At 51.5% G+C, this 27,696-nt stretch overlaps 1 protein-coding gene across 10 annotated transcripts in view; it reads left to right on the top strand.

Moving 5' to 3' along the window:
- Window positions 1-27,152, top strand: part of ABCC8 (ATP binding cassette subfamily C member 8) — an 84,088-nt gene extending 56,936 nt beyond the window's left edge. For 5 of the 10 annotated variants that reach the window (XM_009186480.4, XM_021925991.2, XM_009186481.4 and 2 more), the window contains 23 exons: window positions 3,408-3,443; window positions 5,040-5,075; window positions 5,781-5,879; window positions 6,924-7,008; window positions 7,652-7,732; window positions 9,373-9,510; window positions 11,582-11,707; window positions 12,627-12,726; window positions 12,953-13,194; window positions 13,294-13,460; window positions 14,513-14,582; window positions 15,406-15,563; window positions 17,328-17,420; window positions 21,605-21,707; window positions 22,259-22,372; window positions 22,734-22,854; window positions 23,001-23,131; window positions 24,107-24,185; window positions 24,319-24,427; window positions 24,761-24,864; window positions 25,642-25,775; window positions 26,278-26,340; window positions 26,909-27,152. In XM_009186480.4, coding sequence (XP_009184744.1) covers window positions 3,408-3,443; window positions 5,040-5,075; window positions 5,781-5,879; window positions 6,924-7,008; window positions 7,652-7,732; window positions 9,373-9,510; window positions 11,582-11,707; window positions 12,627-12,726; window positions 12,953-13,194; window positions 13,294-13,460; window positions 14,513-14,582; window positions 15,406-15,563; window positions 17,328-17,420; window positions 21,605-21,707; window positions 22,259-22,372; window positions 22,734-22,854; window positions 23,001-23,131; window positions 24,107-24,185; window positions 24,319-24,427; window positions 24,761-24,864; window positions 25,642-25,775; window positions 26,278-26,340; window positions 26,909-27,046 — 2,527 coding nt within the window. In that variant the 3' untranslated portion in view covers window positions 27,047-27,152. Of the gene's footprint in view, window positions 1-3,407; window positions 3,444-5,039; window positions 5,076-5,780; window positions 5,880-6,923; window positions 7,009-7,651; window positions 7,733-9,372; window positions 9,511-11,581; window positions 11,708-12,626; window positions 12,727-12,952; window positions 13,195-13,293; window positions 13,461-14,512; window positions 14,583-15,405; window positions 15,564-17,327; window positions 17,421-21,604; window positions 21,708-22,258; window positions 22,373-22,733; window positions 22,855-23,000; window positions 23,132-24,106; window positions 24,186-24,318; window positions 24,428-24,760; window positions 24,865-25,641; window positions 25,777-26,277; window positions 26,341-26,908 lie in introns of those variants that run through there. The other 5 variants (XM_021925992.2, XM_017948575.3, XM_003910165.5 and 2 more) reach the window with 4 other exon arrangements.
- The last annotated feature ends 544 nt before the right edge of the window (window positions 27,153-27,696 follow it).

Genomic DNA, 27,696 nt, shown 5'->3' with positions numbered 1-27,696 from the left:
AGCAGGTTACTCCACCTCTCTGAGACAGACTCACTGTCTGGACAATGAGTAAAATTCTACCTTTCCTCTCTCAGAGATTTGGCTTTGGGACCCAATGACATCAATTGGAAAGGACTCTGTGGGTGAAAGGTAACCTTTCAGGACAGAGACAAGCCTGTCTGGGCAGGATGAATGGGCTGTGGAGCCCTGTATATCCTAGCTCACTCTTTGAACCTCAGTTTCCACTTTTTCCCTTTTTATTTATTACCGGGTCTTAAATGAGTGTTGAGGGTATTTGATTCCCCCTCTCCCTGTAGTTTTGTGGCCAAGCACTGAGCTGAAAAGACACTTCCTCCTAGTTCTTCAAGCCTATAACCTGCCCCCTAACCAGCTGTGAGCTGTAATACATTCTCCAGTGTCACTGTGAAGTCTGTGCCTTCACCCCCGTTTTATAGATCAGGAAACAGAGGCTCCTCCAAGTAAAAGGGCTTGCCTCAGATTTCACAGCCAGTGAGTGGAAAAAGCCTCTGGGATTCAAATGTCAGAGCCCATATTTTTCCTACTTCTCGCACCTGTTATCAAATGCTGCTTCTTCCTTTAACCTACAGTTCCCTCCCTTCACCTCCAGCGTCTCAATGCTTCCCACTCTTTAAGGTTCGGTTCAGTTATGACTTCTTCTATGAGGCTCTACTCATTTTCTCAGATTTCTTCCTCCTCCAAATTTCTTTTAAAAATTATGTTTTTTCTCTGACTGTAAAAGAATGTACATTACATTAGAAAAGATACACAAGCATACAGAACATAAAAACCACCTAATATCCCATCACCCAGAAGCTTCCAGTTTTTTCTTTATGCATTTGCATATGCATTTGTGTATACTTTTCCCCAAAATTTCTCTGATACTTTGTCCTACTTTTCTTTTGGCCCTTATAACTTCCTGACTTTGGTACCTGTCTGATTTGCCCCACCAGAGTGTGAGCCCCTGGAAGGCAGCCTCTGTGCCCTGATTCAGGCTGCCACACATATGCCGGCTCCTAGTGAGCTGGAGGGAAGGACATGCGGTTGGGGAACTTGGAGACTCATGCTTTCAGCTGTGTGCTTCATCCCTAGAGTGCAGGCAGAGGAGGAATCGAATGCCCTCAGCACTCTTGTAAGGACCCCAGCAATCAGTGTGAGAGGGTGCCTGCCAGACATACCATTCTTTACTTTTCAGCTTAAAACAGATACAAAGCTTTGGGGCGGCTCATTGGAGGAGGCTTGGGGCTCCACTGGAAAGAGAAGAACTTGGATTCACACCCCGGCTTCTCCTCTTCCCAGCTCCGTCACATTTGCAAACTTGAGTCTCAGTTTCCTCATGTATAAAATGGGGATAGGGTTTAGAGGGTTGTAAGGATGAGATGATGAGTTGTTTGCAAACAACTTCTCACAGTGCGCAGGGAAGGCCAGCAATGAGAGCCAGTCCCTCCCTTTCTTCTTCCCAAATGATTAATATATCTGTTACCAACTTCCATTCATTATATAGCTCTGTCATGTGCTAAGCACCATGAGGGCTGAAAAAGATGTTCTTCCTGCCTTAAAATCCCACTGGGGATGAACGAATTACACAGGAGCTGATTAGAAAGGAAGGTACTCCATTATGAGGGCTAATTGAGCAGTGCAGACAATGTTGCAAACTGAGTTAGAGCAGGGAGAGCTTATTGTGTGCTGGGGTCCTCAGGGATGCCACAGATGCATAAATAACCACCTCTGCTACTCTGGAAGTAGTCACATCAGGAAGACTCCAGAGATAAGCTTATCTAGTCTGTGGCCACAAAGCTGGAATTTGTAAGCTTTGGGTTTTTATGTCTCATGTTACCAGCTTGTCTGTAAATTGTAAATTACAGCAATCTGATGGTTAGGGAATGCGAAGTTTGGCTGGATTAAGATAATAAAATGAGAGCACAAAGATGAGAGAACAGGAAAAGAGGGGACTGAGGACTACATACCCATCAGAATCTCCATTCAGTCACCTGACCCTTAGTGGGAGGGAAATTTCATCAGGCTCATTTCCATCCTTAATTTCGTCCATCCTGGTTGTCCTAACAAGGGGCATTTATCAGAGCTATGGCATGGGAAATCACAGGGGAGTAATGTACCACGACATTTACGAGTATGAACTTTGGAGTCAGAGCTATTTCTCCATTACTTACTGGCTGTGTGACTTTGGGCAAGTTACTTAGCCTTTCTCTGAGCCTCACTTTCTTTATCTGTAAAGTGAGGGCGAACAAAATAAACCTCCTTCATATGGTTATTTTGAGCTTTATAAAGAGACAGTAGCGACTGAGCACGGTGGCTCACTGCCTGTAATCCCAGCACTTTGGGAGGCCAAAGCTGGAGGATTTGGGCAACATAGGGAGATTCCTGTCTCTACAAAAAAATATACAAAAATTAGTCAGGCATGGTGGTGCGTCCCTGTAATCCCAGCTACCCAGGAGGCCAAGGCAGGAGGATCACTTGAGCCCAGGAGGTGGAGGTTGCAGTGAGCTGAGATCATGCCGTTGTACTCCAGCCTGGGCAACAGGAGAGAAACCCTGTCTAAAAGAGAAAGAGAGGGAGGGAGGGAGGGACGGAGGGGGAGAGAGAGAGAGAGAGAGAGAGAGAGAAAATACTACTACGGTGCTTATAAAAGTTCAATAAATTTTAGCTGTTTTTAGTATTATTAAAGTAAGATCTGTGTGAAAATAAAGATTTTTTCCCCCAAATGTTCATGTCAGAAGTATATATTTCATTGGCAAGTGGCTGCTTCTGGAAGGTTGAGAGGTGTCCTAGGGGAGGCGATACAGCACTGGCAAAATTGCCATCACAATTCAAGTTACCTCACTCAGTGTTTTTTAAGTTATCATAATCCACAGTATGAAAAGCATTTGACATTACAGTCCACTATATTTATGCATTTATAAACAAGAGAAAAAATCACGAAAAATATAGTACCACATGCAGTACACACTGATTTCATCTATCCCTTTTGTTTGTTTTCTTTTTCTTCTAATGCACTTGCCGCCTACTTATTCCAGACCCAGTGATTGGGTCCCTATCCACAGTTTGGAAAACACTATAAGAAATGGTTTTGTCCTCTCACTTTCCCTGTCTAAGATTTAGTTTTCCAACTATAAAATGCTCCTGATGCCCAGCCAGCCTCACTGCTGCTCCGAGTCAATGCCAGGAACGCTGATTTAGCACATGTTATTTGGAGGGTACCCATCCAGGTGCTGTGGGAGGGACAGAGACTGAGAAGGGTGGTTTCTGACCCCACAGAGGCCATTTGGAAACCCTGGGAATGGGTGGGAGGATGAGAGGGGTAGGGATTCCTTCACCCCTAAGACCCAACGTGATGGAACAGCACTGGGGCGGGAACTAACTGGTGTTGGTCTTTCCCATTTGTGTCCCAGCAGCCTTCCTGACAGCGAGACAGGAGAGGACCCCAGGTACAGCCTTGGGACTGGGTCAGAAGTGGGTTCCAACAAAGGGAAGGGGCAGAGTGGGGGTGGGGGACTTGTGGGTGGGGAATGCTGAGTGTGGATTCAGGGGTGTGCAGCCTACATATTTTCAGAGACCTGGGGCTAAGGCCTGCATTCTCAATGAGGGCAAAATTTGGTTCTTGGGGGCGGAAAACACTCAGACATTGCAATGCTTTGTGACTGTCCAAAGTACCAAACAGATAGCAATGTATCTGTGGTGCTAAAATGTCATGGTAGATGGAGTCAGAAAATAGATTAGTGGTTGTGAGGGGCTGGTGGGAGAGAGAGGGAAGGGACTGCCGACGTGTATGGGATTTCTTTTGGGGAAGATAAAAATGTTTTGGAATTAGATAGTGGTGATAGTTGCACAACCTTGTGAATGTACTTTTAGTTTCAGAGGTATTCTAAACCTCTGATTTTTTTTTAAGTGACAGGAAAGACAGAAAAAAAATATATATCTAAAAATGCTCTAGGAGTGACAACGGAAAAGAAAGTTGAGAAATACGGCTGTAAGAAAAGGAGATGGGTGTCCCTCAGGCCTCGCAGAAAATTCAGTCTTGTTGCTCTGTGTTCAATGTGCAAATCTAAAAAATCCGAGTGAAATAGATTAATGAGGCTCTGAGTCCCTCAAAACTTTCCCTCCCCCGACCTCTCCCAAGAACATTTGAGACACCTAGGGGTGGTATGAAGTCAGGATGGGAAGGTTGGCTCAGCTTTATTAATAAGTTTAAGCCTCTGGCCTTTGCTTTCCAACACCAAAGAGGCTTCACTTTGCTGTATTTTCTCTGCCCTTTCTCCCTCTTTGTCCCCAAGTATCAGTATGTGATGACAGGCTCAGCCTCTTTAACGGTAGTGACAGTATTTCTTGAGCCAAAAATCAGACCTCATGGCGTGTGACAAGTGTGCGTGTGTGGGTGAGAACAGAGTGGCAGAATATTTGACATGGGAGCAGCTTGGGCAGTCCAGGGCACATGGCACTGCACCTGACATCTTCCCTGGCAGATCCCCCACATTCCATGGTTGTCTTCTGATGGGGCCACATGCGCTGCAGATCATGCCTGAAGCCCTTGCAGCTCCATGGCCATGGGTTCCCACCCCCAGAGTGCAGGTGCTGGTGTCAGCCTGCCTGGCCTGGCCTGGCTCTGTCCAGAGCGCTCCCTGCCCTGGCTATTTGTGCAGCTGTATCAGCCTCAGATCTCAGCCTGTTCATTCCGACCCGAATACAGAGGCTGGGTCTGGAGGAGCCACATAGTGGGCTTCATACTCCCTGACCTGGCAAGTTTTCCCCCCAGAGCCTGCACCAGTGGCACCTCTCCCTATTCTGCCTCTTAACTGGGTCCTCCAGGGCCCTCCTCACACACCCACGTGGTCAGGCAGCAGAGGCTTCCCCAAGATGGCCACACCCCACTCTCCACACCTCTCTATGCAGCATTTGTAGCTGTAGACTGGGTCCCAGGGATTGTAAAGGCATGCTCATGTTGGGTTAGAGGGAGCTCAGCATCTTCCTGGAGGACACGGTTCACTCCCATGAGAGCTCAGTGTGCCTTTCCTCCCCTGCTGCAGCCCAGAGCGGGAGACAGCGACCGGCTTGGATATCAGGTACCACATCCTGGGAACATTGCCCTCCAGGGTCAGCCCCCTCCAAGGCGCTCTCAGGCCCAAGGGAGCCACATCACTCTGGAGGGCAGCCCCCAGGCCCTAGCCCCAGCCCCAGCGTCTCGGGGAGGCCAAGGAGGGCCCCTGTGCTCCACTAGGTGGCTTGGGAGCTGCTGCTGTTTCTATGCATTCATTTACTCCCTTCATACAAGATCATTTTTATCTGGGATCTCTTTTTTTTTTTTTTTTCTTTTTGTCTTCAAAAACCACATCACACAAAATGTGGCTTCCTTGGCTCTGCTTTTTTAAAAAAAAAAGTTTTTCCATTTGGAGAATTACCTGCTAAGTTCAGTGACTTGAGGGCCACCCAAAGAAGGAGGAAGCCGAAAGTTGAGTGTTCCCTTGGTTTGGTCATACTTTTGGGCTCCTCCCTGACTGAGGAACAACAGACTGCAGGGCTGGGGCAGGCTGGGCTGGGTGTAGGGCAGGGAGGGGATGAGGTCTTGCTGCCCCAGTCAGCTGAGACCCAGACCTCTCAAACCTGCCTGGGGAAAGGCAAGGCCACCAGAGGCCACGCTAAGCAGATTTCTGCCAGCTGCACCACCCTATCCCCTTGCCCCCGTCTGAGCAATCAGCTTGACAACTGCCTCTGAGAACAAGCCCCTGAGAATGCCTCCCGCACCCCTGCTCCCACCCTGCTTCTTCCAGAAAGAGAGGCCCTGTGGCCTATGCTTCTCAGAAACCATGGCTGCTAAATGCCACTGTGGAGGAGAACATCATCTTTGAGAGTCCCTTCAACAAACAACGGTAAAAGCCTGCTGGAGGGAGGCAGGATGGGGGAAGGGAGGAACTGTCTCTGGCCAGCCTACCCCAGTTCCGGGCCCCTCCATCGATCACCCACACCCAGCCATCTCACTCACCAGGCACTTATCTGCACTCCAGCCTCTCCATATGGTGCACCTGGAGAGGGGCCAGGTGTGCCTGAGCATCGGGGCAATCCAGCTCCCGGAGGGAAGAGGGCAGGTGCGGAGGGAAGGGAGAGAGGCCTGCTGCCTTTTCTCTAGCTGGTGGGAGGGCTAGCCAGCTCTCTCTCTGAGTCTCCATTCGCCTGGCTTCTGCACTATTTTCCCTCCAATGATAATAGTTAGGGCTAGCATCGATTGAGCTCTTATCACATACCAGGCCCAGTGCCAAGCTCTTTGTACACGGGATTTCCTCTCATGCTTACAACAACCTCAGTAGGTAGGTACTATTATTATTCCACTCTACAGATGAAGAACCAAGTCTCAGTAAGGTTAGGTAACTTACCCAAGGCCACCCAGCCAGTAAGTGACCAAGATGGGTCTCAAATCCAAAGCTGCCTAACACCTAAATACATGTTTTTCACCAAGATACTCTGATGCCTCCATGAACTCTGGCTGGTACCTGCCCAGGCCAAGGGCTGGCTGGGGAAGTATGAGAGGAACAAGCTGGGCAAATATTTGACAAGCCATCATCATTACTGCCTAAACCAACCAGCAGTGATTTTCCCTAGCAGTGCCCCAAGCATGGGCTCCGGCTGCAGCTTTTCCCACTGCATGGAGACCATGAGTGCCTTTTCATCACTTACTCTGCATGTTTGCTCCCAACCAATTCCATCCTTCTAGTATTTAACCTGCCCAAACGCTGTGTGAAGTGCTGATCTCAGCTCTTTTCAAGCTCACATGGTGTTTGCTTGCACCCAAGTGGGAGGCCCATTAAAGCCATTGCTTACCCTGGGCACAGCTACCAGAGACTAATGACCCTCTGCAAGTGCTCAGGCCAACTCTGACCAGGCTGACCAGGTGCACCCTCTGCCTCTGCCCATGCCAGGTACAAGATGGTCATTGAGGCCTGCTCTCTGCAGCCAGACATCGACATCCTGCCCCATGGAGACCAGACCCAGATTGGGGAACGGGTTAGTAGCAGCCTCTGAGGGGTTTTTTCAAAGCCAGGACCCCCAACCTATCACGCCCTGAGACACTACTCAGGAGAGTGGGTAACTAGGAAATAGGAGACGTTGAAGGCTGAAGAGTTGCCTGCAGTGAGGTCAAACATGATGTCCTTGATGATGTCCTTTGACAGGTTTTCAGTCCTGCTTGGAGGGCAAGGTCAGCTTAGCGCCCTCCCAGGCTGGGATCTTCTTCATTTGTGCCCCAGGTATATACTGAGAGCCCACACAGCACTGTGCTCAGCCTGGGTGGTGTCGTTCCTGTTCATCCTCCGGATGGGGTCCCCTCCACAAGCTTAGAGGAATAGAATTCTCCTGTGACTGTCCTCCCTTTGTGTGATTTAAATCCCTACCGCCTCTCTCTTTGTTTGCATTGGTCAGACGGTCCCTAGCACCTACAGGATGAATCTTTAAAGACTTGGGGCTCGTGCTCCCCTTTTCCAAATGAATTCAGTAAACACTCAAGTTCCTTCTCTCTGCAAGGCGAGAAGCAGGCAAAGAAGTGGATAGAGCCAGGCCTCCGTCCCAAAGAGCTCACAGTCCAGTAGGGGCCAGGACAGTGTCCCCTGAATGGCTGAGGGCATGATCTGTTCCTCCTCTTTGGTGACAGGGCATCAACCTGTCTGGTGGTCAGCGCCAGCGAATCAGTGTGGCCCGAGCCCTCTACCAGCATGCCAACGTCGTCTTCTTGGTGAGTGCACCAGCTGGCAGTTCCCTTGGGGTCCTGGTCTCTGGCTGCCTCCCAGGCCTAACCTCCACCTCCCCCCGACCCACCATCATCCAACAATCTCCCTCTCCAGGAGTAAACCCCTCCTGCCAGATATATTGCCTAATTATCCTAGTGATAGGGAAACTGAGGCAGGCAAGGAGAGCACGACTGACCCATTGCAGACTCTGCAGTAGCCAATAAGGAGAGGCAAGCTGTAGTTACAGGCGGCCTGTCTGTGGGACAGCCCAACCCCTCAACACTTACGCAGCCCAACTATAAGAATGGCTGATACACGGAATGTGTGCTGCCACTTCCCATCTTATGCCCAGGACAGACATTGCTAATTGTTCACAGCATTATTTCCCATAGACCTTAACTCATCCTCAGAATCCTTCTCAACACAGCACTCCAGGTAACCACTAGCTATCAAACATGAGATAAAACTTATTCGCTATCTTTACGCTACTTTGTGTCAAGCTCTGTTGTGTCAGGTTTCTTGACTGACACTGAAGAATTCTAAGACCCAGTCCTTGGCCTCGAAGATTTAGAATCTGATAAGAGAGACAGAGCTCACCCAGTTCAAGAGGTCCAGCCCAGTTCAAAACCAAACTGTGCGGCATGAACTATGAGGAGGATTTGTCCAGGGAATCAACTGTGAGGGCTGGAGTAATCAGGGAGGGCTTCCTGGAGGAGAGCCTCAAAGGGAAAGCCGATTAAACAGAAGGAAAGAGGGAGGCCATTTGGAAGAAGGAAGCCCAAGTCTCTGATTCCAGCTTTATTCCCTCCCCTCTCCCTACACCACACGCACAAGCACTCCTTTACTAAAGACACTTCACAGTGGGAAGGTTCTTAGTGTCTGTTACCATCTGACACATGCACAGCATTTTACAAAGCACTGGTGTATTTGCGATCTCTTGTGAGATTTAAACAACCCTGCTAGAGAAAAGTGAGGCAGACATTTTATTTCAGCAAATGTTGATGAAGCGTCTACTCTGTGCCAGCCACAAGCACAAGAAGTGTCAGTTCTTGGGAGTGCCATAGTCAGCAATGGACAAACAACGATCAGATCTGGCTTTGCGCCAGTGTCACGGGAAGAGAGAGGAAGGAAGGGTAGGCGTGGGGGTCAGGACAGGACGCGGAGGAGCTGGTACTTAGGTGAGCGAAGGATGGGTAGGTGTTCACAAGACAGACAAAAAGCAGAACAGTGCTCCAGGCAGAGGAGCAGCTCAGGAGAGGGCCCAGACGGCAGGCTTCCTGGGAACCTGGAATGCAGAGTGCTGGGAAAGCACAGATGGCACATGAGTCTAGAAGGGAAAGTGAGAGGTTATAAAGCACTTGGAACACCAGCCCACAGGGTTTGACTTTAGAGATGATGGGGAGCTGTTGAAGGTCCAGGAGTCAGGCAGTGAAGTGATTAGATCCGTTTGAGAGTGATATCTGACAACTGCCCCATTTTAAGATAAGGTAACCAAGGCCCAGTGAGTTGTCCAAAGCCACACAGCTAACTAACTTCAGTCCCTAGACCAAAGTTGATAGAACTCTAATGGATTTTATACTCATTGTCACCCCTCCCCGCCATACCTGTCCCTACCCTCTACTCTCCTTCTCTCCCTTCTGCCCAGGATGACCCCTTCTCAGCTCTGGATATCCATCTGAGTGACCACTTGATGCAAGCTGGCATCCTTGAGCTTCTCCGGGACGACAAGAGGACAGTAGTCCTAGTGACCCACAAGCTACAGTACCTGCCCCATGCAGACTGGGTGAGGGGGAACAAGGGGGTCAGGCTACAGGGGCCAGGGCTGGGGAGGCTGTCAAGCATCTTGGCAGGAACCAATCAGTTGTCTTGGTAGCAATTGCTGAGGGCCACAAAGCATAAGAGGCCAGCACTGGATGACTTTATGCATGCTGGGCATCTCAGGGAGACCCTGTACAGGCCAGGGGTTTGGTGTCACCCAGACCCACAGGCACTCCCCATCCTGGCCTGGGCCCCAGTGATACACTCAAGGCTGGCACCAAGAAGTCTCAGGAATAATCACGCACTCACTTCTCACCTTCTGATTCCTGCCCTTTTGATGACCCATCCCCTTGGCCACTGGGAGTGCCCATTTGGATGGAAAAGCCATCTTCCCACCCTATGACCTTCCCGGGGTGGATGGATGCACCACCCCGGGAATCATATGGGAAATATGGAACCAAACAATAGCAGTAGTAATAGAAACTTCAGGCTGGGTGCAGTGGCTCACACCTGTAATCCCAGCACTTTGGGAGGCCAAGGCAAGAGGTTCACTTGAGCCCAGGAGTTTAAGGCTGCGGTGAACCATGATCACGCCACTGCACTCCACTCCAGCCTGGGCGACGGAGTGAGACCTTGTCTCTGAAAACTTGAAAAAAAAAAAAAAAAGAAAGAAAGAAAGAAGAAAGAAAAAGAAAGAAAGAAAGAAAGAAAGAAAGAGAAAGAAAGAAAGAAAGAAAGATTAATATTATCAATAGAGTCCAATGTTGTAAAACCCCTCATTAACTAAATTCCCATACTCATCAGTAGGTAGAAAATAATTACTTTTTGATTTATTAGAAAGCATTTAATTTTTAAGAGGGAGATCATGTGACTTTTGAGATCTAGGTCCTGCCTACACCTATATAAATTTTCCTCTGAACAATAGCCAAAATTGAGGCCGTCTCTGAGCTTCAGGCCCGTGCCGAATGGCTCTGCTTATTTTCCCCAAGATGAATCTTCCTTCCACGTATAATGAGACCCATCCAGTATAAAAAAGAACCAAAATCACCCAAAGAAAAAAGACCCAAAGAAAAGACCCAAAGACCCAAAGATTTAAATATATATACAGATACAGAAGGTTTGTTTCTGAGTTTCTGTAGTGACCCTGGCAATACCTTGTAGTTCAGGACAATCCTGAGGAACACAGAAGGGCTAGGTTCCTTGAGGAACCAGTGACCAGGACTCTCGAGCCCCTTGAATCCCAGCATAGGGTGGGAGGGGGTGAGGGCAGCAGGGGTGGGTGTCTGAATTAATGGCAGGTCTAGGTGGTGGTGTCATTGAGTGTTCCAAATAAAAAGTTTTATTAAGCCGAGTGCAGTGGCTCATGCCTATAATTCCAGCACCTTGTGAGGCCAAGGTGGGTGGACTGCTTGAGCCCAGGAGTTCGAGATCAGCCTGGCGTAACATGGTAAAACCCCGTCCCTACAAAAAAAAAAAATCAAAAAATTAGCCAGGTATGGATGGTGGTGTGCACCTGTGGTCCCAGCTACTCAGGAAGCTGAGATAGGAGGATGGCTTGAGCCAGGAAGCAGAGATTGCAGTGAGCTGAGATGGTGTCACTGTACCCCAGCCTAGGCAACAGAGTGAGACCCTGTCTAAAAACAAACAAACAAACAAACAAAGATTTATTGATTCCAAAGAGGCATGGCCACACACACTTAGACCAGCAGGTGCTTTGCTAAGCCCTGATGGAGGCTGCCAGACCCGCCGTCAAGAGGAGCTAAGGGTAGTGTACAATGAGCTTGCATAGTGTATGACAGCTGCTGCCATGGGTGGAGTCCTTGTGGGTAACAAGCCTGCCTGAGCAGGATGCACTAATTTGCTCTGCAAACCCAGCCATTGAGAATTGCCCCTCAGATGTACCGAACTCTAGGTCCTAGGAGTATGTTGGTGGGTCTAGGTTATCAATACCAGCCCACTTGCAGTGGATGAGCTGGAGGCCATTTGTAGTGAGGAAAGGGACGTGTCCACCTCCATCTCAGACTCCACATTTGAGGGATGTGACCACCATTCCTCCCCAGCCAGCCCCCAAACTAGGTTTGTTTCTGCCTTTCCAGATCATTGCCATGAAGGATGGCACCATCCAGAGGGAGGGTACCCTCAAGGACTTCCAGAGGTCTGAGTGCCAGCTCTTTGAGCACTGGAAGACCCTCATGAACCGGCAGGACCAAGAGCTGGAGAAGGTGGGTATATCCAGGGGTGGCCAAGCAGCCACCCCTGGATGCGAAGGTTCTGCTAGAACCTGAACTTATAAAGGTCTTCCTATCCTTACTGCCCCAGGAAGCTCCCTAAAGGGTAGATGTGGGAGCTGGGCATGAACTTGCTCCTACCAGAGAAGAGACAGTACCTGTGCCAGGTACCCAGGGCAGAATCAGGTGGGCACCTTTGCCTTATCCTGAGATAGTCAGATACTATTTAGTTGCAAAGTTTCAGAAAATCAACTCAAACTGGCAAAGAAAACTAAGCAAAGAAAACAAGAGGGAGTTAAGGATTTTTTGACCCGTGAAACCAAAAAGTCCAGGTGTGTCATAGCTTTAAGTGTGCTGGAGCCAGGTCGTCAGTGTCATCAGAAATCTGTTTCTCCCACCTCTTGGCTCTGCTGCCCTCAAAGTGGCTCCATTCTCATGGTATCAGTGAGGGCCAGCAGCAGTCTTAGCTTTACATTCTCCCAGCTCAACAACTCTGCCAGAAAAAAAGCGCCTCTTTCACCATAGTTCAGCAAAAATTCCAGGGCTGAGTCTCATTTGTCCAGTTTGCTCATGTGCCCACCCCTGAACAAATCACTGTGGCCAGGGATGTGGAATATGAGGATTGGCCTGTCCTGAGTCATGTGCCCACTTTGGGAGCCAGACCCACCTGAATCACAGAGACTAAAAATAGGGAAAGAGTGGTTCCCCACAGGGATATGGGGGTGCTATTATCTCATGAAGGGGAAGGACTAAATCCTGGCAAGATGAATGTGTGTCTGTCTGCTCCTCCCTCAGGCAGGGACAATGTGGAAACCTGACATTGGTCATCACTAGGGTAGTTATGCCTTAACTTCCCCTTCCCCCACCAACCATATACCCTGAAGGCATTGGTCAGGCCACATCTGTCTTATAGGAGACTGTCACAGAGAGAAAAGCCACAGAGCCACCCCAGGGTCTATCTCGTACCATGTCCTCGAGGGATGGCCTTCTGCAGGATGAGGAAGAGGAGGAAGGTACAGGCGATGGGACTGGGAGTGAAATTATGGCCTGAGGTCTGATCAGCCACAGAAAGGCTAAGGTTTGGGGTTCTGGGTGTGGTGCAGTAGTGTGCCTTTGATTAAGTGGCTTCCCTCTGTGTGCCTCCGTTGTCCCCTCTGTAAGTGGGGATAAAACGCCCCCTGATTCACCCTCAGAGGGATGGAAATGTGTAGCCACAGAGTGGGTTCTTGCGGCCTGCAGAGGAGGCAGCTGAGAGCGATGAGGACGACAACTTGTCGTCTGTGCTGCACCAGCGTGCCGAGATCCCATGGCGAGCCTGCGCAAAGTACCTGTCCTCTGCTGGCATCCTGCTCCTGTCGCTGCTGGTCTTCTCACAGCTGCTCAAGCACATGGTCCTGGTGGCCATTGACTACTGGCTGGCCAAGTGGACCGACAGCGCCCTGACCCTGACCCCTGCAGCCAGGAACTGCTCTCTCAGCCAGGTGTGACCGGTGGCCCGTGGCAGAGACTGGGAGTGGGGGTGGGGGAAGGGCTGAGCCCATGGGCACCCCAGAACCCCAGCTCACTCTCTGCCTGTGAAGGAGTGCTCCCTCGACCAGACTGTCTACGCCATGGTGTTCACGGTGCTCTGCAGCCTGGGCATCGTGCTGTGCCTCGTCACGTCTGTCACTGTGGAATGGACAGGGCTGAAGGTGGCCAAGAGGCTGCACCGCAGCCTGCTGAACCGGATCATCCTAGCCCCTATGAGGTACCCGTCTCCCCTGGCCAGGCTGAGGCTGTGAGCAAGTCACTGTTCTCTGAGCCTTAGTCTTCCCATCTATAAAATGGGTATATACAACCTCTGTCACAAGCTTGTGGAGGTGACTCAAGGAGACAGTGTGTGTAAAAGTGCCCTCCTTGTGCAAGAAGCAGGGAGAAACTGGCATTTACTCAGCCAGATACTGTGACAGGCATTGTGTGTGGTTAGCTCATCTAATTGTCACCATGGCCCTTTAAAGAGAGCGTTTGCACGTCCAGGTAAAGATTGGTTTCTCCTCCCTAAGCAGGTGTAATTTGCCCATCCCCACCCATGAGTTCAGCTCCCTACCCTCCCCTCCCTCTCTCTCCCTCAGCCAGCCTCAGGTTTTGACACTGGGGGAACAGGTAGCTGTTCTATTAATAATTTACTGTAATGGGATGGATAAAAATCTCAAAGTCCACTTGATGTCAAAGAGGTTTAAAGTTGTCACTTCCCAATTGGTTGGCCAACTTGGTTTAAAAACACAACAGGCCAACAGGTTTTCTGGCCCCTTGTCAAGGCTAGACCTCACTGTCTAACTGCACTTTTCACTTTCCAGCCTCATGAGTTTTCCGTGGCCCACAGATATGGCCGCCGAGTTTACTGACTCTGTTTGCCCCAGCTCTGTAATTCTGAAACTCCCTGGTTCGGGTTGGGCTGACTCTGGGTCAGCCAGCCAGCAGGCTGTCCCCAGGGCCCTGTTCCCCTTGGCAGGTTGTCCCTCTGGAGAGGACTCTGTGTCCCAGGAGGACAGCTGCTGAGTCAGGCCGAGCCGGCAGCTGAGAAAAGTGGCAGTGGTCAGATGGGCTTGAGAACCTGAGAGGCTAATGAAAGGCCAGCGCCCCTTTGGGCAGCTGCAGGAATTCACGGGGATACAGGCCAGATATCTACAAATTGGCAGAGGACGCCAGACCCATGAATGACTCCAAAGACACTTACATGAAATAAGTAACTATCTCATTCAGTAAACAGGAAGTAAATCAATGGACAAATGAGTAACTCTTCCTCTGACTGCCTCTTAGGTTTTTTGAGACCACGCCCCTTGGGAGCATCCTGAACAGATTTTCATCCGACTGTAACACCATCGACCAGGTACAGAGGACGGTGCCACACTTTCTCCCTGTCCAGAGACACCCCGGACCCCTGGGGGCTTCTCCTGTCTGAGGCTGGGTTCCCCAGATCAGGTGATCACAGCCCTCCGGGAGGAAGCCAGTGTCCCTGATCTGATTATAATGCTGCCTCAGGGCTGGGGCCTCCCCGGTGGGAGCCTCATAATAAGGCTGAGGGAAACCAGATCCCTTTATCTTCCACCAGAGATCCCACTGGCTCTCTCTAGTAAAGTTCCAGCATATTCTGAACCAAGGTCGCTGACTGTATGGAGAATATTCATTTTTGATTCAGCCTGTGTTCTTTATTTACCATCGTACTAGATGGTATGAAAACAAAATCTTGATTCCTGCCTCAGGGAGTCTACCTTGTAGCTGGAAAGATAAGATGTGTGCCTATAATAAAGTGAGAGCAAGTCCGGGCTCAGTGCCTCACTCCTGTAACCCCAACACTTTGGTAGGCGGAGGCAGGCGGATCACTTGAGGCCAGGTGTTCAAGACCAGCCTGGCCAACATGATGAAATCCCTTCTCTACTAAAAATACAAAAATATTAGTCAGGTGTGTTGGCAGGCACCTGTAATCCCAACTACTTGGGAAGCTGAGGCAGGAGAATCATTTGAACCCGAGAGGCAGAGGCTGCAGTGAGCTGAGATTACGCTGCTACATCTAGTCTGGGCAACAGTGAGACTCGGTCTCAGAAAAATAAAGGATCAAAAAAAAAAGTGAGAGCAAAACATGATGGCCGGTAGCACTCTAAACACAGTTAATACCAAAACTCACCTCACTCTCTCCCCCTCGTCTCCCTCAGCACATCCCATCCACACTGGAGTGCCTGAGCCGCTCCACCCTGCTCTGTGTCTCAGCCCTGGCCGTCATCTCCTATGTCACACCTGTGTTCCTCGTGGCCCTCTTGCCCCTGGCCATCGTGTGCTACTTCATCCAGAAGTACTTCCGGGTGGCGTCCAGGTGATGGCCTCAGGGGTGATGGGTGGGAGGTGCTTTGCAATGTGCAGTTTGCTAGACTCATCGTTATAGAAGTAGTAGGGTCATGTTCCCTCCAAAAAATAAAAGCAACAAACAGAAATGAAGGAAATAGAAATATCCACATTTTATTCCACTACCCTAGTATAATAGTCTGCCAACACACTCACACACTGAGGTTGACATCTGAATTATTTCCTTGGGAGATATGGTCAGGACTGGAATTGCTAGGTCATGATAAATGCACATTTTATGCCCTTCATTCATTTTGCCAACGTGCTTCCCAGGAGGGTTGCATCATTCTAGTGGTCAGGCTGATTGCCAGTGCATGAAATCGGAGGGCACCTGATTGAAGCACTGTTACGATAACATCTGCCAGCACATGTGAGTCCAGAGTGTAGCTGTAAGCCTTGACTTGAGGGAGCCTCTCACAGCCATTCTCATGGATCACATTTGCCCTCGTGAGCTTTGGATCCATTCACACGTCTTTCCTCATCAACATTTTCTAAGAATGTTCTCTAGGGAGTTCTTTCTGAGAGTGATTCTGCTAAAGTCATAGATTCAAAGAATTGTAGGAAAAAAATTAAAGAACCTCTAGGCCAGTGTTTCTCAAACTGCCAATTACAACCCATCAGTGGGTCATGAAATCAGTATCATGGATCACAACCAGCATTTTTTAAAAAATGAAATAGAACAGAAAACATCAGACTGTATTCATAGAGTAACAGCAAACTTTGCCTCATGAAACCTTTGTTTTGGTCATGTAGGTGTGTGAGTACTGACTTGTGAGATAAAATATATTTCTGACTGCAGGTTGTGGTCAGAAAGGTTAAGTACCTTTCCCAAGGGCATATAGTTGGCTAGAAACTAGAGTCGAGACACTTATTAGCAATAATAAATAATAAAATTTAGATGCATTTTGGCCACAATTACCTGTCCCAAAGGATCAACATTTGTATAAATGGCTTTTTGCTTGGATGATCCAGAATGGCCCGACACCCACACGAGCAACATAGCTTGTTGGCACTCATAAAATTACAGTGGCTTTCAAAGTGCTGCACAAGCTGTTCTACAAAGTTCATTTCTTCTGCCAGAGAAATAGCCCGGTCTCTCTGGCACCCACTCTGACCCTGGAGACGGTTTATCAGGGAAATCAACTTCCTGCATTCCAAATTGGCCTCCCTGTCACTGATGTGCTTGTCAAAGTGCAGCTTTGGGGAGCAGGAGGCAATTCTGCTGCCATGGAAGCCTCTGGCCTTACCCCAAGATGAAACCTATCATTTCATCACATCACTGGCCAGGGTCTAAAGAGCTCCTTGATGGGGTAAGTGGAAGACGGAGTTGAATGCTTTGAGTTTGGTCTTCTGTTCCTTTGGCCAGCTGTCTCAAGGTTCAGCTTGTTCACCTGTAAAATGGAACTAACACTGCCTGCCCAGCCTTAGCTCAGCTCGAGGCTGTGCACAGAAGTACAGGGACAGATGGCCACCTGGGGTGGACAATACTCAGGAAAGCAGTAACTATGCCCCACTTCAGGCTGTGTGTAAGCATTGTACATAAACGATCTCATTCAGTGCTCACAACAGCTTGATGGGCTGGAGTCACTGTCTTCCCCCTTCACGGGTAAGAAGCTAAGGCCTGGAGAGGTGAGGCCGTTCATCCACACAGCAGTAGCAGGTAGAGCTAGGCTTCAAGTCCAGGCCGAGCCCTGAGCCTGCCCTCTTAACTATTCCACTCTGTTCCCCACCATAGGGACCTGCAGCAGCTGGATGACACCACCCAGCTTCCACTGCTCTCGCACTTTGCTGAAACTGTGGAAGGGCTCACCACCATTCGGGCCTTCAGGTATGAGTCCACATTCCCCCAAGGTAGGAGTGGAACAGGGGTGGGGCCAGGGGCACAGGCCATGAGATTTGATTCTCAGGGCTCCACTTAGGAAGGCCAAGGACACGTCTCTCTCAAGCCACCTCAGGCCCCAAGGCCCAAGGGATATCCACCAGCAGGGACAGGCCAGGTGGGCTCCCACTGAATGTTCTAGAGAGGAAAATTCCAGCTCTGTAGACAAGCCTAGGGCCTCTATGAGGCAGAGTATGAAAAAAAAAACAAAGCTGGGACAAGTCTTCATGTATCAATGCTAGAAAGGGCCTTAGGTGCAGGCCACCATGAGCCCTTCTTTTATTAAGGAGCTCCTGTGTGCAAAACACTATGTTCAATACTGTACAGGCCAATCCCACTCATTCTGCACTGCAACCCTCGGTGCTGAGAATGGTCATTTCCACTGCACAGATAAGGAAACTGAGGTGCAGAGATGTTCTATACCCGTTCTGTGTAAGGTACCACAAAGCCCAGACCTGAACATATTTGCTCATGCAACTAACATTTACTGAGCCCCGACCATGTGCAAAGCCCCATGCCAGGCACTAAAAAGATGAGTCAAATGAGCCACTGCCCTGCAGGCATTTAGAGCCCAGACTTTGGGCAGGCCAGGATAAACCCATGTGACAAGTACTCTGAAAAAAGCGGATTCAAGGGCTGTGGGAGCATAGAAGAGAGACAGTCAGGGAAGGTTTTTGTAGAGGAGGTGTCATCAGAACTAAGACTCAAAGGAGGGGCAGGAGTTCACCAGGCTGGAGGAATTCCTGAAAACTTCAGTGCCCCTACCATCCTCTCACTATCCTAAGTGGTGATGTTGAGGTGGACAGGAGCATCTGAGGCTGCCTGGCAAGTGGAGGAAGCTGTTGTTCCCCACTTCCCAAGGGCCTGTCTGATCTCCTGGGGCATCTCTCTTTCAGTGAGGCAGGCCAGAGACCCCTGACACACATAGTTGGGCTCTTTTCTCATCTTCACCCAGAGAGTGATAATAGGTTATTTTTAGGGTGGCACAGCTGCACGAAGTGTGACAGTAACCATGAGACATCAAGCCCTGTGTCCAGGAGTAACCCTAGGGCACAAGGGCCAGCCAAGGGCCCAGAGAGGCTTACATCTCCTCCCCCAACCCCTGAAGTCCAGCTTCAGCCCTGGAGAGGTACCCAGGCCCCTCTGCCCACTCCCTGAAGCACCTAGGGCCAGTGGAAAGCCACCTCTTAGGGATCTTGTCTAGGTAAAGAAGAGCAGAACAAAGCTCTGCCTTGGCCTTGGCGCTGCTCCCTGGACATCCCTCACCCCTGGACAAGACCATGCTGTGTCTTCCACAAAGAAGCTCCCTGGGGACTGGATTATGACTCTATAGTCTCCTCCCAGTCTCCTCTTCTCAAGCCTGAACTTCTCCCATTCCTTCACTTCCAGGTCCCTCCACATTACTGAGCCTAGCCTTTGCTCTAAGTTTTGATGATTTCCCTCTCTAAATTGGTGTCTCAAAGGGCCCTGGGGTAGAGAGATGGTGACTCTTCTAAAGTGGACCAGATCCCCTTGTATGCAGATCCCAGCTTCCAGTAAGCAGCCTCCTATCGGGCCAAACCTGTGGTCAGCCAGAGTCACTGCTACCCAGTGAGGTCTTCCACACCCTACTGACACGGTGAATGATTTTTAAATTTGAATGAAAGGCTTTTTAATCAACCCTGTACACGTTTAATGCATTGGCTTTAACCCAGCAGCCTGTTGAGAGCTATTACCATTTATTGATTGCCCACTTACTGCGTGCCAGGCACCGTGCTAAGTGTTGTATGTGCATTATTACATTTAATCCTCACAAGAACTGCATAACATCGGTACGAGTCACCACATTCTTCAGACGCAGAAACGAGACCCAGAGAGGCTGGGTAATCAAACCAAGGTCACACAGACTGCGGGGGCTGGCGCTGAGCTTGGAACTCAGGTTTGCCTGACCTTCTGGGCTTTCCTAAGAGACTTCATTTTTTCCCAAAAGAGTTTCAAGAGTGCCCAGCACTGGGCTCAGTGGTGGGCCCGGAGGTTATTTTCGTTCATATAGGAACTTTCACTTCCCCATTTTATTCATGAGAAAACTGAGTCTCAATCCTGACACATAGCCAGGAAGTTGTGACATTCAGGCTCCAACCTGGGTTTACATGGCTGCGAGCTGGGGCTCTTTTCCAGTCCTCAGACACACTGTCGCATGCCTGTGGCAGAAGCTCCCATCTCATACTTGCCGACCCTCAACTCACGCAGTCCTGAGACCCACATACACTGAGTGCCTCACAGTCCTATAACGTGCACGTGCCCTGATGCACACACATCTTCAACGCGCACTTACTCGAACCCTTCAGGCATGGTTTCACACTCGCCTCAGACACGTCACCCTCCCACACATCTCCACCCTGGAGGTATGCAGGAGCAATGCTCTCTCCCACCTCAGAGCCTCCCTTCACTCCCCTCAGACACATGCCCTCTCTCCACCCAGAGACAATCAAAGCTGAACAAACACCTTCCAGGAGTGAAAAGCAAATGCCCAGTAAGATACGTCTTGGGTGCCTTTGTGTCCCCTAAGTTTGGTCCTATCAAACCAGCGATGATGAGACAGTTTTTCTTTCATTCCTTCCTCCATCATCAAACAAGTGCTCCTGCATCTCCTATGTCAGCAAGGTCTGAGGGAAGTGGCCAAGGAGAGTGATGACCGCAGCCCAGGCTGGTCAGAGGGAGGAGGCAGGTCCATGCACAGCAACTCAGGGAAAACATGATGAGGACCCAAGGATGAGAAAGAAGCCTCCAGAGTTCCCTGGACAGAGAGATTTCATCTATTTCAGAGGGTCGGGGGAGTGCCATGCATTCATCCAACAAATATTTATTGATAGTGCCAGGCACTGGGATACATTGGTGAATCAAACAGACATGGCCTCCATCTTCATGGAATTTACAGTCTATTGAGGGAGATGATTATAAACAGCTAGAGAAATGCATGTACAACAGATACTGTGGAGCAAACAGGTTGCAGAGAATAATAGAGGAAACCTACTTTATAGTAAGGTAGTGGCCAGGAAGAGCCTCTCTGAGGAGGCAGCATTTAAGGTAAGGCCTGAAGCTTGAGTTGAGCCAGCCTTATTAAGAGCAAGGGTGAAAGCCTTCCAGGCAAAGGGAATAGTGTATGCAAAGGCCCTGGGGTAGGGAAGACTTTAGTATTGTCACAGAGCTTTTAAAAGGCTGACTGGGTGCAGCATAGTGTGTGGGGTGTTTGTGGCAGGAATTAGGTTGGCAGGAGGGGGTTCTTCATCCTATAAGCAGTGGGAGGTCATTAATTTTTTTTTTTTTTTTTTTTTTTTTGAGGCAGAGTCTCACTCTGTCACCCAGGCTGGAGTGCAGTGGGGTGATCTCGGCTCACTGCAACCTCCACCTCCTGGGTTCAAGTGATTATCCTGCCTCAGCCTCCCAAGTAGCTGGGATTATGGGTGTGCACCACCATACTCAGCTAATTTTTGTATTATTACTAGAGACAGAGTTTCACCATGTTGGCCAGGCTGGTCTTGAACTCTTGACTCAGGTGATCCGCCCGCCTCAGCCTCCCAAAGGGCTGGGATTACAGGGGTGAGCCACCGCGTCTGGCCGGAGGTCATTAATATTCTAAGCAGTGGGGAGAGGACACGGTTTGTGATTTACATAGATTACGCCAGCCACTGTGTGGAGCGTGAACTGTAGGGAGACAGCAGGTAGATGTATTCAGGAAGCTCATGCAGTAGTCCAGGTGAGAGTTTGTGGTGGGCGGGAAGCAGGATAGAGGGGGAGGGAGGCAAGGACTCTTTTGGAGATAGACATAAGAGGACTTGCCAAGGGGCTGAATGTGAATCCAGGTGATTCCTGGGTGAGAAACCAGGTAAAGGGCGGTGCTCCTTATTATAACGGGAAAGACCTAGAGAAAATGGGTCTTGGGGTGAAAACAAGAGTTTGGAGGAGGTAGGGACTCTGGACAGGTTTGAATAAGCAGAAAGGAGCAAGGCGGACATTCCAGAGGGGATGAAGTGGCCACAGTGGCATGTCTGGGGACTGGAGAGGCCCTGGTGTCTCCCTCTGCAGGTAGGGAGACTCCTAGGAGCTATGTGGACCAACACTGTTCCCTTAGGAGTTTCTCATTCTCCCTCCAGGTACGAGGCCCGGTTCCAGCAGAAGCTTCTCGAATACACAGACTCCAACAACATTGCTTCCCTCTTCCTCACGGCTGCCAACAGATGGCTGGAAGTCCGAATGGCAAGTGCTACTCCCCCCTACCCTGGCCCCCGGAGAGGGCTTCTGATAGCAGGGTGGGGCCAGAGCAAGAGCACACAGGGACCTGGGAATGAAAGAGAGGATAGGATACCAGATCGTGTGGACACCAAGCCTTCCTGCTTCCTCCAGCGCTGGTGGTCCTCCTAGTGTCTAGCCTGCACTCCTTTTCTCCATATCACTGTCTGGCGGCTTGTGTATCTGAGGTGTGTGCCAGTGGCTAGAATAATTGTGAATGCGTATCTGCAATGGGTCATATGACACCCACGTTGTGTGTGTTTGTGGGCCAGCTGAGGCGTGTGTGTTAAAGGGTGTGCAGAGGCTGGGGGGTCGGGGGGCATGAGCTTGTGGGACATGTTGGCTCCTGGGGCTCCAGTCTTTGCAGCCCTTGTGTGTGTCTGATGATGTGTGCGTGAGTTGCAGGGTTGGGGTGGAGGTCTTGCTGAGCTGCTCTTTGCTCCAAAAGGGAGTGAGGTGGAACAGGGGCCTGTGGCTCCAACCCCCAAACGCCCAGGCCAGCTCCTCTCCCTCCGCAGGAGTACATCGGTGCATGTGTGGTGCTCATCGCGGCCGTGACCTCCATCTCCAACTCCCTGCACCGGGAGCTCTCTGCTGGCCTGGTGGGCCTGGGCCTCACCTATGCCCTAATGGTGAGTGGCAGTGGGCTAGGGCAGAGGAGGGGTCAGACGCCAGCACTCCTGGAGCATCTTCCCCACTGGAGACAGGAGACACCCCCAGGCCTTACCCCAAGCTCATTTGCATCTGATGCCAGAGGGACAGTGGGCAGGAAGGCTGACCGGCTAGCCCCAGGCCCCAGACAGGTGGAGGGTGGGGAGCCACATGATTGACTCTCCCCATGCCTCCAGGGAGTGCTGCTCTGAGCAGGCAGCTGATGGCAGCAAAAGGAATCTGGGGCCCTGGCCCCTCTCCAGCCTTAAGAAGAGCCATCCTGGTGGCTGAGGACAGAACTAAGTGACCACAGAGTATGTGCCACTGGCTTGCTCCCCACAGGTTTCCAACTACCTCAACTGGATGGTGAGGAACCTGGCAGACATGGAGCTCCAGCTGGGCGCCGTGAAGCGCATCCACGGGCTCCTGAAAACTGAGGCAGAGAGCTACGAGGGGCTCCTGGGTGAGGGGCTCAGGGAGAGGGGTGGGGAAGAGCCCAGGGAGGAGTGTATCTGGGTTGGGGACCACAAGAGAGCCTGGGGATGGGGTGGCACTTTCGGATACTAGCTGTGGCCCACGCCTGGTGGCTGAGCCCAGCCTGGCCCCCAGCACCATCGCTGATCCCAAAGAACTGGCCAGACCAAGGGAAGATCCAGATCCAGAACCTGAGCGTGCGCTATGACAGCTCCCTGAAGCCAGTGCTGAAGCATGTCAACGCCCTCATCTCCCCAGGACAGAAGGTCAGAGCGCAGGCCCAACCCAATGCTGCAGGACAGGCGTGAAGAGGGGATGGGGCATGCATGGAGCTGGACGGCTTCGCAGTCACCTCATGGTCTTCCAGGGCCAAGGCCTCTCATATTCAGACATAGCAGTCTCCTGCCCTGGGCCTATGGGGGCCCATCTTTCCTCTCCCTCTATTCCCTTCCCCCAGTGTTGCCCTCAGACCTTGTCTCCTCACTCATCCACCAAGGAGATGACACTCTGGACTCCCCCGGCTTGCACGGTCTTTGTCAGGGCCTCCCTCTCTGCGACTGGTCAGGGGCTTTCCCTAGGGCACTGCCCCTGACCTTCAGGGCAGAGACCTGGGGACAGACAGTGAAGCCGCCCTTGTACTGGGGGAGAGCCCCTGCCTATGGCCCTGGCCCAGCTCTCCTCTCGTTTCCCCCTCTGTCTCTGTCTCACTTTGCTGTGACCGTCCATGTCATTCTCTGACCTTGGGATGTACCTCTGTCCCTGCCTCTCTCATCCTTCTGTGTCACTATCTCTGTCTCCGTTTTGTAATTTCTGTTGGTACCCAAGGGCCAGGAAGCAATGGGATCAGAGGTGGCTCCAGTGTAAGGCGGTGCACACAGACGCATCCCTGCATACCACTCTCAGCTGCCCCTGTGTCCTCCTGCCACACTCACACCCACAGAGACACACCAGTGCCCCCAGCTCTCCTGCAGCCAAGTACCCGGCACACCCAGACCCACACCAAGGCCCAGGCAAATGGACATCCATGCCCGTACTTGCGTGCCGGTCCCGTGTGAGCCCTCTCTGGACCCACTGCAGGAAACAAGCCCAAACCTGTGGTGTCCAAAGAAAAGCTGGTCAGAAAACCAGGACAAAAAGGAACCCTGTGACCTCCCACACCCGCACACACACCCAGAGCTAGCACTAGAGGCTACTCCCAGCAGCCCCAGACCCCCAGCAGCAGTGCCTGCTTCTCTTTCCAGATTGGGATCTGCGGCCGCACAGGCAGTGGGAAGTCCTCCTTCTCTCTTGCCTTCTTCCGCATGGTGGACACGTTCGAAGGTGAGTTGTAAGGCGGGCACCCCATGTGTACCCACAGCCACCAGATGAGGCCTCAGCCCTGGCACATGGTCAGACATGACAGGAGGCCCAGCAGTCACCGCCTTCCCCTGCACCCTCATTGGGACCCACACAGGGCGCATCATCATTGATGGCATTGACATCGCCAAACTGCCGCTGCACACCCTGCGCTCACGCCTCTCCATCATCCTGCAGGACCCGGTTCTCTTCAGCGGCACCATCCGGTGAGCCCCACCACCCTTCAGGCCCACCCAGCCCAGGCCAGCTTAGTTCCATCAGATCTGGAACACAAAGAGGAGGGGTCTGGGGGAGACCAGGATCCCAGAGGCGTTTCCTGCTCATGCCCTTCTCCATCCCATCAGGCCCAGCTAGGCTCTGGAAGGCGATCCCCCACCCATGGATCTAAGATGCTGTCCCCCACCTACTGCCACCACCTCAGTGTTTCTCCCAGCCAGACCTCCAACTCAGTCCACTCTCACTCACTGCCCTCTTTGCCTCCTGGGGATGCAGGCAGGACCCTGCTCCCTCCCTACTGGGGCTTTCTGTGCCACTTCCAGATTTAACCTGGACCCGGAGAGGAAGTGCTCAGACAGCACGCTGTGGGAGGCCCTGGAAATTGCCCAGCTGAAGCTGGTGGTGAAGGCCCTGCCAGGAGGCCTTGGTAACTACTCCTGGCTGTGCAGCCGGGTTGGTTGGGCACCTGAGGACCCTGTAAGGAAGGGAGACGGAAGCCCGTGTCTCAGGTTTGCCCCAAGTTTGGAGTCTGAAGCCCAGCAGGACCATTTAGACCTACTTCTCACTATTCAGCGGCCCAGAGACGTCAGGTGTCTTGCCCCAGGTCACACAACTGGTCAGTTCAGGGTCTGGCTCCTCCTGCAGGGTACAGTGGGTACAGTCAGGGATCCTTGTGAGACAGAGGTTGCAAGTTCCCCATGCCACGGCGGCATCTTCAGCCCTGCCCCGCCCCATCCACCTGCCTGCCCAGTTCTGCCTTAGGGGAGGAGAAGAGGGACTGGGCAATCATAGACACAGGTCACTCATCAAGTCCACTGGTGATTGGCAAAGCCTTGGTATATTTGCTGCAGCTCTTGGAGCATTGGGGGTGGCTAAGCCTTGGTTTCAGTGAATCACCCTACCAAGGCCCACACTACATACACACTCAGTGTAGCACTCAATGCCCACGCCCCCTCCCAGAACTGTCCAGGGCCACAGCAGCACACATCTCCAGGGGTGCCCTTCTCGTTGCAGTCCCTGCAGACGGCCTCCACATTGTTGTGTCAGGTACACCAGCCCTGCACACGCCTGTGCTCTCAGACACACACCCACCTATTTGCCCTCATACACACATTTTCCAACAGCCCCCCCAAGCCATCCCATCTGCTCCACTCACAGCACAAGATTAACTCAGTCCTACTTCCTCTCCCCGGGCTGTTTTCAGATGCCATCATCACAGAAGGCGGGGAGAATTTCAGCCAGGGACAGAGGCAGCTGTTCTGCCTGGCTCGGGCCTTCGTGAGGAAGACCAGCATCTTCATCATGGATGAAGCCACAGCTTCCATTGACATGGCCACGGTTGGTCCTGGGCACCTCCATGGGACGGTGGCCTTAGAGAGGGTTTAGTGGGATGCTAGGCAGAAATTTGCACAGAGTAGCCCTGAGGCTCAAGTTGCTTTTAACATCAATGCTATATGTCGCAGAAAGTGAAAAGAGCTGGGGGACCCTGACTCTGTCTAGCCTTAGGGAATGTTACACACACACGCACGCACACACAAAAACACTACGCAAACACAAACATAAGCTGCCCACAGACCCACACAGACTTCACACTGTCACCTATCACAACAGCACGCACAGCCACAACCACAACCTACATACACACACACAGCTGAGCCCCCAACAGGCTGAGTCCAGTCCCTGAGTGCTGGGAACCTGTTCAGTCCTGTGGGGTGGGGGTGGGACTAGGATCGGGATGAGATGGGAGCTGAACCACAAACCTGGGCTCCACATCCCCCAAGCCAGGCCAGACCCCATCCACTGGGCAGGTGAGCCAACAGCTGTTGCCCCCACTTGGCAGGAAAACATCCTCCAAAAGGTGGTGATGACAGCCTTCGCAGACCGCACCGTGGTCACCATCGCGGTAAGGGGCCCATTGATGGGGTGCAGAGGGACACCCAGGGACAGGACCGGCCTCTTGTGCCTGTCATCAGTGCACTGTTCCTGGGCTTGCCTGGTCCCAGGAATCAAGAAAGGACCCTGAAGCAGGCAGTTCAGGGCCAGGGGTCTGGAGGGCATGCAGGGTGCCTGGGTTGCAGGATTTGGGGCGGGGGGTTTTGCCCCTGTACGTCCCTCAGACCTCCCCTCTCTGTCTCCAGGTTCCAAGGTCTGCCCCTGTCCCAAGGCCTTGTACGTTAGGCTGGGGTTACTTCTCCATAAGAAGTGGGGGAGGGATTGTGGAGGCTCTCTGAGCCTTGAAGCCTGGAGGTGGGGTAGAGTTGGGACTTGGAGAGGAGAAAAGGGTGGTATTAATGGATGGAGGGCTTGTAGTCACATCCACCCCAGGAAAGTGCAGTCCCCACAGAGACAGGACATTCTGGCCATATTCCTCATCCTCCTCCTCCAAGCTGCAGGAGGGCCACCCTCTGCTGTGGCTCCCATCGTGGGAGGTGTTCCCACCATCCTGACCCGTCCCCTCCTGCCCTGCCCAGCATCGAGTGCACACCATCCTGAGTGCAGACCTGGTGATCGTCCTGAAGCGGGGCGCCATCCTTGAGTTTGATAAGCCAGAGAAGCTGCTCAGCCGGAAGGACAGCGTCTTCGCCTCCTTCGTCCGTGCAGACAAGTGACCTGCCAGAGCCCAAGTGCCATCCCATACTCCGACCCTACCCGTACCCTTGCCTGGGTTTTCTAACTGTAAATCACTTGTAAATAAAGAGATTTGATTATTTCCTACTAGAGGCCGTGAGTCTGGTGGGCAGGGGCTGGCGGTGGATGGTGGGTTCAGTAGAACCAGCCTGGCTTTGGCATCAGGCAGACCTTCAGAAGCTGTGTGAGCGTGGGCAAAAGTCTGCTTCCTTACCTGTGAAATGAGGTCTCTATTAGCCAGGCTGCCACAGCAACATATCACAGATTGGGTGGCTTTAACAACAGACATTTTTTTCTCACAGTTCTGAGAGCTGAAGCCTGGGATCAAGGTGTTGGCAGGTTTGGTTTCTCCTGAGGCCTCTCTCCTTGGCTTGCAGAGGGCCACCTTCTGGCTGTGTGCTCACATGGCCTTTGCTCTGTACACATGCATCCCTGCTCTCTCTCTCTGTCTTAAAAGGACACCAGTCATATTGGATTAGGGCCCCACCCCTAAGACCTCATTAAACCTTAATTATCTCCTCATGGGCCCTATTTCCAAATAGTTACATTGTAGGATTAGGCTTCACCCTGTGGATTTGGTGGGACACAATTATGTCCATAGCAAGGGTGATAGCATTTCTGCAATGAGTTT

This window comes from Papio anubis, chromosome 12, assembly GCF_008728515.1.
Source record: "Papio anubis isolate 15944 chromosome 12, Panubis1.0, whole genome shotgun sequence".
NCBI classification, from domain to species: domain Eukaryota; kingdom Metazoa; phylum Chordata; class Mammalia; order Primates; family Cercopithecidae; genus Papio; species Papio anubis.
This window is presented reverse-complemented; position numbering and strand designations above follow the sequence as displayed.